Source organism: Talpa occidentalis, unplaced genomic scaffold (genome assembly GCF_014898055.3).
Source record: "Talpa occidentalis isolate TD23 unplaced genomic scaffold, MPIMG_talOcc4v2.1 talOcc4.4, whole genome shotgun sequence".
Lineage (NCBI taxonomy): Eukaryota > Metazoa > Chordata > Mammalia > Eulipotyphla > Talpidae > Talpa > Talpa occidentalis.
In genome coordinates this window covers 55,656,805-55,667,647 of record NW_023604295.1, presented here as the reverse complement: position 1 = coordinate 55,667,647, position 10,843 = coordinate 55,656,805, and the positions used below count along the sequence as shown (strand labels likewise).

The window sequence follows — 10,843 nt, the reverse complement described above, 5'->3', positions numbered from 1 at the left end:
CCTTAAAGTAAAATGAACTTGGAGAAAGTGAATAAGAAAACACTAAGTACAGGGGCCAGCTAGAAGAACACAGCCTCTCAAAGCATGCTGGGAAGACTCAACTGGATGAACACGAGGAGGAAGGGAAAGTTTATGAAGAGATTAACTACTCTGTTCATCTTTCCTGTGAGCGTCTTCTTCAGTTCTTAATGAGGAGCAATGGTAGGTGATATGTAACTGCACCGTATGTAACATGTCGTTTTTCAGGGCAACTGTGGCAAAGTCAACTGTCTATAGATGTAATATGACATTCACTCATTTTCAAAACTTTCTTTTTCTTTTTTCCTTCTCCTCTCTTCTTTCTCCTCTGTCTCCTTCTCCTTCTTCTTCTTCCTTTCTCTCTCTCTCTCTCTCTCGCTTTTAATTCTGCTATCAGTCCTATTCTATAATTACCTTATGCTTGATCTTTGGATGAGTAAAGAAATTTAGTTAAGCTTGACTAGTGACAAATAAGATGTAGTGCATGAGTTTAAAGCTAATTTGTCTGACTCCATATTCCTCCCTGCTGATCTTGGAAAAAAATAGGACAAAATTAATGTTACAATTTTTTAGACTAAGTTGTAATGTGCTCATTCGCAATGGAATTATTTCTACTCTGGAAAAGGAGTGTTCACAGAACAAACTACAACAAAAGACTCAGAAGTTATCTATTGATATTAACAATTTTTAAAACTCAACAGCTTCATCATCTCCCTTTGCCAGGGCCAGTGGAAGTGGTAGTCATGTTCTAGGTGTGAAATCCTTATCTGTAGTAGGTATTCCTGAATTAGTATCTGAGGCTGCAGGCCTTCAATGCGATCCTCCAGGAACCTGTGCTTGCTACAGCCTCCTACATGTACCTGCCAGGTGCCCATGGTACCAATTCAGACTTGATCACTCTTATTTCTCCATATTTGACTTACAGTGTGACCCAGTACAAGATCAGAATATTGATATATTTTAATTTGTTCATATGCTAAATCATACTGTTTATATTTGCAAGCCTGAGAATTGATGGGAAGAATAAATAGAGTTAGGATTCATATGTACGAACACCATGAAGTACTTTGAGCTTCGCTAAAAAGGGAAATATTCAAGACATTCCAACTAGAAATTGTTTAGGAGCAGCAAATGGAGAGAAGCAACATTTTTTGCTTTAAAAAGCACATCACAACTCCTTCATTATGTGCAGCACACAATTTAACAGGTGTGTGATTTATTCATTTATTCACAGACTCACGGACTAACCACTCCATCACAGTACTATTGTCTGTGAAGCAAAACACATTTACAACCAACTGTATCAGCTTCTTCAGAAAGACTGAATTAGCTGATCTCTAGAAATCCTTTGCTACCAGTTGAAAAACAGGGTTAATAATCACCAAAATGGTGAACATGAATAATTTACCTCAATAAAGCCCTTTCCATCCATGGATTTCTGGGTCGTCTATAACCATTGCTTGATATGAAAGGGAGGAAACTTTGCATACTGTTTCCGTTGAAGAAATAAGGAAAATAGGGGCCTCCCTGGTGGCGCAGGGGGTTTGAGCGCCGCACTGTGAGGCTGTCCGCAGCCTCTGCATCTGGTCTGTACCTCAGTTCTTGTATAAATAAATCTTTTAAAAAAAAAGAAATAAGGAAAATAATAATTTGTCCACATGCATCTAGAATGGTCAGAAGCTTCCTTGGGAAAGGGGCTATCACCCAGCTTTTCTCCCCTATTTAGTTCTTCTCTTGAGAGGAAGACAGTTTACCTGATTGGTGGATTAGGGAAAGCAAGACTCCTCCTTGACTGCATTTCTTTGCTGGGAAAGTTAAGTGTCACTGGTCTTTGTTCCTTTTCTCTTGGTCTCTCAGAGTCACTGGTTTGTCCAGCAAAGTTTCTTGTTGTTTCACCGCTTGTAGCTAACAAATAAGCAATTGTCCAGTGTGTCCTTGGTTGCTGACATGGGGCAGAGACGTAGTAGGTCCAGGCTGTTCTTTCCTGCGCAGTTTAACTAAGTGCGCTGTGTTCTCTGGCCCATTACATGAAGCTGATAGCATGCTTGGATGGTGCAGTGTTATCCAATCCAGCTTTACTGCTGGTAAAGCCGATACTGCGCTTTGATCCTCCATTTGCTCCTTTTGCTGAATTCTTGACTCCGTAGAATTGGAATGTGAGGATTGGATGAGATTTTTTGCCCTGCTCCTCAGCTCCCAAAGAAATCAAGGATTCCTGAAGAGGAGGGCGGGGAGAGAATAGTGTCAGGAATATCCATGCCTATGTGCATATAAGGAGAGATGGTACTTTGCCCTTTCTGTGTGCAGAAAGTTTTAATCCACTGCAATGTCCTCATTAGAAACATTAGAAAACCACATTAAAATTGGTTCCAGAAACTACAATACTGTAGGCACAGTGGGAAATGTCTCATCAATAAGTAAATAGACAATGTCAGTCTGAAGACCTTTCTGAACAACATTTTTACTCAGGGAAAAAAAAAATTAAAGGTAAATTTAATCTATTTAAATATTTCCCAAGATATCTGTTAAATTTCAGGTAATAATGTCTCTTCCTTTGAACAAGCATTGCATGTTTGTCTTTGACTGAGAACAGCCTGGACTAGAGACCATTTGATATTCAGCCTGTGACTATTTTAGAATTGGGGCTGGACCCAAAAATAAAAAAAAAAGCTAAATGAAATGATTTTCATTTGCTGAGACAAATTCACTTTTTGCTTTCTTCAGTAAATCATTGATCTAATGGGAGGAACAGAAGCTATCATAATAATGATAATAGACAGCTAGGAGCATCAGCCAATATCAATACCTTATCTCATAATGCAAATTCCATTGCTGTATATTTGGTCTCAGTTCAAATTTGCTTTTAATTAAGTTTTTTTTTTCTTTGCCATTCGTGCTCTGCCCCTCCCCCCATAGTTTTTTTCATAGCATGGACATCACATTTGACCAGACCCTATTGCCACTGGACAGCACTGATAATGACATTGATGACATCACTATTACCACCATCACAATCGTCTTATCATTGAACATTTGTAGAACATGTTGAATGTGACTGTCAACTGGATTTTGGACAAAGTAAATACTTTCTGTCAGATGTATTATAATCCAAGACATTACCACTCACTGAGAATGCCACAGAAAATGTATTTTTAAAGTGACATATTAATATAGTGTATAAGTAGCAAAGTTTCCAACTGTATTTTGACTATATTTATATAACACGGGACACTCTTAAATTCTTGAACTAGAAGGGCTACCAAAGTCTATTATTTCATTGTCTATATATAGAACATATAAAAATATTTCCAGAAGCAGCAGGCATCTGTCCATTTAAGAATGTTATGAAAGTTTATGTTTTTTTCCTGTCCAGTTCACCGACCTTTATGAGGACACTTGGGCATCACATGTATCAGCTGTCATTCCCAGCCCCCGACTCTCTGGCTTCAGACTGCTGCTAATCTATTTCCAGCTTGTTTCTAGACTCTGCTTTACTGACTCTTACCTTATACTTCCCTTTATTCCTTAGACCAGGCCTTTGACTTTGGGGGCCATTTCAGGACACTTGGCTCCTGTTCTAGCTGCTCTGAAAGGGATTTCCCACTCTAGCAGGCTCCAGATGTGTCTACTGACCTAGTTTCTCTGGTGGGTGGATTTGGGGAGCATAGATTCAGACCATCATTTGGTTGTTTCTTATAACTTCTTTAGTTACACATTAAGCATTGGATTTCCTCAAGTGTTGTCACTGGGTCCTACCCCTAACTCCATGTGCTCTCTGCAAGAAGTGGTAATATTTGTTGAGTAGTTAATAGAATAGTTACTAGATTCCGAGAATCACACTAAGTTTTAAATGCCCCCAATGGGGGGGTACAATTGTATGGGGAATATAACCAAAAAATGAAAATGCATACATTGTACAAAGATGAAAAATGATGTAAGAATTATATAAAATAAAATATTAAAAATAAAAAAAAATAAATAAATGCCCCCAATAGAGTTATAAGTTAGGAAACGTTACTTTCTCCGTTTTGTAGCTAAGAAAATTGGCTCAGAGTGTTTGGGTAATTTCTTCATGGTTCCACATTAGAAAGTTACAGATCGTGGCTGCAAATCAATCCTGGCTGTTTACCCCGAGACCCCTGCACTCAATCACTGCTGCATGCTGTCATTACTGTTTATATAGACTCTCTAGGTGGTCTCAGCCACACTTGAGTTCACTTGCCATGAAGTTTTGATGACTCCCAAATTTGAGTTGTCTCCTCAAGGTCTACATTTGAATGTCTCAAAACACTTCAAACTAAAGCTATCCAAAAGTTAACACAATTATTTCTCCCTCCAAACCCAGTTGGAATGTTCCCTCCATCAGTGAAGGACGCTAGTCTTCATTGAGTGGTACTAGTCACCTGGGCAGCTTCCTAGATTCATTCCTCTCCCCTTCTTCCATCCTGTAATGAATACATTAGTAAGTCCTGTCATGAATACATTAGTAAGTCCTGTCATTGACACTGCTGAAATAAGTTTCAACATAGTTCTCTTCATTCCATCTCCATAGTCACTGCCTTTGGCCAGGTCACTGTTAACTCTCACTGGAACTAGTGCCACAGAACCCTTCTGATCTCTGCACTGGTCTCTGCTGACCCTCTTCTTCAGCTCTTCTGCAGTGTGAAGGATCTTTTCAAAATGCAAATTGATGTTATCATCCCCTCTTTCAACTCCTTCATGATTCTTATTGTTCTCAAATAAACAATTATTTACTTCTTGTAAGTAAATTATAAGCTTCTAAATTATAAGTTTGGCTATAAAAAATAAAAAAAAATTACTAATTCACTTAGCATGGTTGGATTTCTGCTTGAATTCCATTCTCATGTGAATCCCCTTCTTGTTTTTTGTATTCAAGCAACGTGTCTTCTTTCATTTGGGCCTCTTCATCTCACTCTAGGGCCTTTGCACATGTTATTCACTCTGTTTGAAATACTCTTCCCTCTCCCCAAGTCTAGTTAACTTTTACTGATTCTTCAGTTCTTAGCTCTTATGTCTGTTCTTCAGAGATACCTTTCTGCCTGCCTTCCAAGATTAGGGCAAGTTCTGCTCTATTACATATTTATGTTGCATGAAGATGATGGAGAGGTGACCTGGAGAATGGCAAGGGAAAGGGCTGACCGAAATGCTGAGAAAACTCGCATGTATCAGGGCGGAAAACTGCCCAGGAGGGACGCCCCAAACTTGCTTTTGTCCTTGGAAGTCTCCTCGGTCATTAGCTAGCAAAAGATGCCCACTAGGGCAGACATGTCTGATAAGCTCAAGGCCTCACATATGTGGTGTGTATGAGCTCACGTGCATGGCGTGTGAGGCAAGGTTGTTTTGGCTTTCTCTGACTTAGGATAAAACGCAGATGTCTTTGTTCATAACTCCTATATAACCATGCTGAGAAAAATAGAGAATCACTGCTTGTAGCTGACAGCAGTCCCCCGTCTGGTGGGTCCTTCGCGACCAGCCTCCCAGGTCTCAGAGTCCACTAGAGGCTCACAATTTATTTTTTATTTATTTATTTATTTATTAAAGATTTATTTATTTATTTATAAAAGCACTGGGTACAGTCAGAAGCGCGGGAGGGTGAGAGATTTCACCAGAGCCAGAGCGGGGAGCAGAATAGGCAGAAGGACCGAAGTACACTGCTGAGGGGAGCAGCGGGCGGCAGGAGAGGTCTGGGCGCCATGCGGGACCCTGGCCCAGTGGCCGGGGATCGAACTGGCGCTGCAGAGGCTGCAGGCAGCTTCGCAACCCAGCGCTCAACTGCTGCGCCATCGGGTAGGCCCTAGGCTCACAATTTATAACACCACGAGCCTCATTGGCATAGCACTGACCTCAGTTTGCAATTAAATTTTTCTTTATGTGTTTATTTACTCAATGGCTCTCTTTACCAGTGGAATATAAACTCCATAAGGACAGGGACCAAGCCAATGTTTGCTGAACATTGTTATTCCCTACAGGCATTGAGGAATAGTTATTGAATGAATAAGACGAATAACTTTAAAACACAATAGAATTAATGTTAAATGTTACAGATTAAATGGTAAGAACTAAATCTCTGCTGAGTGATGGGACATATATTAAATTTTAAGGTAGTTAAGATTTTTAACCCCAAATTCCTCTTTCTGTTGTAAGCTTCTTAACACACTCTGAATATATAGCTGTATTGTCCTCTCAATTTTCTCAGTGGCATATGACAAAAGGGGGTGAGCTGATCTTTTTCACCATTGGGTCTTGAAACTTGACCCCACTTCAACGTGTGGCAGCCTGAACTACTGCCTGAATCAATTTCTGATCCTCAGCAGGAAGGGAATTTGTGAAGCTTCGACTTAAAATCCACTGTCTAGAAGAAAGAAGATGGAATGGAGAGGGAGCTGCATGAAAGGATGTTATGCTAGTAGGATTTACTATTTTAAGTGTGTTTTGGGAAAATGATTAAGTGCCAAGCCTTTAACTCTGAACATCTGAGATTGGTCCATAAATCTGCATTTTAATATGCAGCACAAGTTAAGTTTAATGCATGTGGTCCCCGTATTTTACTTTGAAAAGACACTGACTAGGAGAACTTTTTTATTCAGACCAATGTTAACACCTTTCCTCAAAAAATTCCCTATATTTTCTGCCCTACTGACATTCTTGGAATAAGACACACACATGCCATCACCTGGGCTGACTCTCTGGTTTCTCCCATTAAGGTATGTTAACGGGTATCATCCTGTTTTATACTGAGAAGCACAGAGGAGCCATTACCTGTTTTTCTTTGTGAATCCCAGAAACATCTGTTGCATAACACCTGGTATTCTCTGTAACAGGTGCTTGCTCAAGATAGCAAAGGGAAAAAGTCAGATGATGTTAGCCCAGATCACAATTTGCAGATTGTCACTCCTGCCAAATGGGTCAGTTGAGATGGAAACAACAAATTGAGGAGATGTGTATTAATAATTTAGGAAATTGTCAACATTTAAAAGAAAGAATATGGAGTGGAGTAGGAGAGGTGGTTTTCAACTGTTCAGCAATTTCATTCTTTTTTCCCTTCTGCAAGTGCTCATCCCTTCCTTACTCAACCTCAAAACATTAGCGACTAATTCTTTTTGCCTTTGTAGAAGAATTGAGAGTAAGAAAGTTATTCGAGTATAGGAAAGCCAGTGTATAACTGGTGAAGATCTCAGTTGGAAGACCCTCAAATGTCTGGTGAAAAGCCTTCATTATGTAGATGAGGAAATGGAGCCCAGGGATATGGGATGATTGAGCCAAGAGAGAGGCTACATTATCATTTGTTCTGTCTGGAACCCAAAACAGACTTGAGTCCAGGTGTCAGATGCAGCGCATTATTTTTTCCAAACTACCGCAACATGTTAATTCAAAGAGTTCTAGGCAAGAGAAATGGCCGATGATGTTCTCTCTACCATAACTGAAGTTATGTGGCAGCAGGCCCCTTGCCTGTCTTGTTGCCCACTGTGACCTCAGCAGGCAGTGTAGGTACATTACAAGTACGTGTAAGTATTAAGAAGGTCTGGTAGCATCTACTTTTGTGTTTCTGAACCTGTGCTCCCTTTATGAAGTCCAGCTACTGCAATTGTGAGACCATGTGTGTAAATCACATACCCACCAGAACCTGTGAATAAGGCTGTATTTGGAAATAGGGTCTTTGCTCATGTAATTAAGTTAAAATGAGATCATACTAGATTAGATGGAACCCAAATCCAACAAGGTTAGTATCCTTATAAAGAGGCCATGTGAAAAACCTGAGACACACAGGGACAAGGCCTAGTGATGACATAGGCAGAGGTTGCAGTGATGCAGCTGCAAGCCAACAAATGTCAAGAATTGACAGCTACTGCCAAAAATTAGAAAGTGGCAAGGAAGGCTACTTCTATAAAGCCTTCAGAAGGGGCATGGCACTGCTGCTACCCTGATTTTGGACTTCTAGCCTCCAGAACTGTGAAAGGATACATATTTGCTGTCTAAGTCACTTATTTGTGGTATTTTGTTGCAGCATCCCTAGGAAACAAATACAAGAGGAGATACCTTAAAACTATATGAAAAAGGAATGAAGACCAGCTGCAAGCCATTCTACTTGACCGTTTATAGAGCTAGGCCCAGCTACCTCTGGCTATAACCACACAAGAGAACCCAAGTGAGGCATGCAGACTGCCAAGGTCCTTACCACCACCACATGAGTGTGCTTGGCACGGGGCAGCTTGGACATTCAGCTCAGTGGAGTCCCCAGATGACTGCAGCCCCAGCTGTCATCACAGGGGGTAGTAGAACTGCCTACCAAACCCAGTCAACCCATCAGATCGTGAGAAATAATAAAATGGAATTTATCAACCACTACATTTTGGAGTGGTTTACCACATATCAATAGATAACCAAAACATTCTGGTTCCCTAGAAGCAAACTAGGAGATAAGGAAATAATTTATTAGAATGTGTTCTCTGAAAATAGTTGAAGTGGCACAAGAAAGGGAAGGCAACATAGCAAGAATATGGCTAAGCAAAGACCCATGGAAGGTAAGTTTGGCCTCATCCTGCAAGGAGTTCTGGGGATAATGTAAGGCATAACTCAACATCGTCCCATTAGGGGCCAATACACCACAATACCTTAACTTTCAGTCATTGGTGAAGGGTTTCCCAGACAAACGCAAACTTGCAGTCACTTCTGGTTCTCTGGGGAGGCAGATGTAGGGGGTGTGAGCTGTCTGAGAGAAGTCCTCCAATGAGGACACACAGTATTTATCATTTGGGAGGGTGAAATGATAAAGGTCATTGTCACCCGTTGCTCCTAGTTTGCCAGGGATGCCCTGAATTTAAAATAGAAAGGCTTGCACTCAAAGAACCTCCCCCAATTCTATGCAAACTCAACACTTAGTGAGCTTAGAAAGGGGTCCTAGCGGAGATGGACAGAGCTGATGCCATCTGCAACAGCAGGGGCATGACTATCCCCAGAGTGGGATGAGAGGGATTCACAGGACCCTCCAGGAATTGTTGTGAGAAGCCAGGATGCTTGAGTCAACTAGCAGTCAAGGACCCTTTTAATGATAAAAGCCTGTGACCTATGACAGGTATAAATGGTTTTATATCATTTCAAACACTGCAGAGGGCTGGGGATGGCTAGACTGGAGACATATCTTTCAGTACAGCAATTAGCGGCATGGGTGAGATAAGAGGGGAAGAAAGTACGTTGGTACCCACTAGGAACTGGGTGGTGGCAGGGCCACCGTTACGAGGGAATAAAGAGGATGAGAGACAGGCTAAAACTGGAATTAGAGGCAGAACAGGGGGGTAGGAAAATTAATTTACTGTTAGAATTTTTTCAAAAATAATTTCTGTATCCCAGAAGTTCATGGATGAAATTAAAAGGGGAATAGTTATCATGGGGGTGGAGAGGCTGGTGGCTGGGGGTTCCAGCAGGGGGAAGAAATGAAGTCCTAATCAGTGCAACTGCAAATGGAGAAGCTGGTTTTCATAACTAACATTTATGAGCAGGAATGAGAACTCTATGGTGAGAAAAGGCAAAGATAATGGGGCAATTTCATTAAGGTTTATAGATTAATGGGTAGTATGAGGACCATAAAAATAAATATGAACATTTAATGTTCATTTAATCTCAGAATATTAAAATGAAAGTGGTAGTTTGCAACCAAGAAAGAAATGTCTATAGGATAAACAAAAGGAATGCCATTTTAAAAAATTCTACAAGTAAATACATGGAAGAGGGTACGTAATACTCAAGTTAAGTAAGTAAAGAGGTTGAGGTTTGGATAAGTCAGTGCAAATCCCTATCACATTAATAAGGAAAGGTGTTCAAGATTTCCCAGTTTATTTTTTCATTTATGTTTAATTTGATTTAAATATTTAAGAAAATAAATAAAAGGTAATACCATGAAAACTTGTTCTTTTGCATATCTTCCATATTTATGGTATCTCTGCTTCCCCAACAGATAATCACTATTAAAGGTTTACTTTGTGCTTTTTCAAATATTTTTTTAAAAGTGCATATATAAGCAAGTAGGAATAATTCTTTGAAGATAGGAAGTTTGGTCTGCTTTGTTTATCACCATAACCTCAGCACCTAGAAAACTTCCTGGGATATAGAAGGTGTTCAGTAAATATAGATTAAATAATCAAATATATTCACCCCCACCATTTTAAAATGAATGGTAGTATCCTGTGTACACTAGCTTGGATGTATCTTGCTTTATTTATTTGACAATACATCCTCAATTCGTTCTTTATCGGCACATAAAGATCTTCATCATCCTGTTTTTGCTTTTTTAGAGTTGATGTACTCTAAATGCATATGGCTGTACCATCATTCATTCAATCAATCTCTCACTAATGGCCATTTACTTTGCTCCCAAGTTTTTGCCATTGCAAAAATCATTGCAACAAATAATGTTGCGTGCTTCAGTGTTTACAAAATAAACTCCCAGAAATGCAACATCAATTTTTAAGAAGTCGTGTCCTCCCCCAAATATCTCAGATAACGATGACAGAATTCTTGCTCAGATGGCTTATTGATCTTTCTGGCACGACATTTCTGATGTTCTTTTCAGTGGTCATTGGGATTGCTTACGCCAAGTGTTGGTGGTCTGATTTAAACACACACACTCACACACACACAAAGCAGTGAAACTGACACATAGAGGCTCAAGATCAGGCTGAAAGATCACTGTGACATCAGATCTAAAATCCCAGCTCCTGTGTGGCACTGTTTGGCTGTGTAAGCTGACTGCTGTCACTGTGAAGTATAGGTTCTAACTGTCATTGTATAATACATATCTGTGTTTTCA

General features: G+C 40.0%; 1 protein-coding gene across 1 annotated transcript in view; it reads right to left on the bottom strand.

Moving 5' to 3' along the window:
* Positions 1–1,210: 1,210 nt before the first annotated feature.
* Positions 1,211–10,843, bottom strand: part of IFT57 (intraflagellar transport 57) — a 74,193-nt gene continuing 64,560 nt past the window's right edge. Inside the window, exon 11 of the mRNA XM_037525602.2 lies at positions 1,211–2,233. Coding sequence (XP_037381499.1) covers positions 2,208–2,233 — 26 coding nt within the window. The 3' untranslated portion in view covers positions 1,211–2,207. The remainder of the gene's footprint in view (positions 2,234–10,843) is intronic.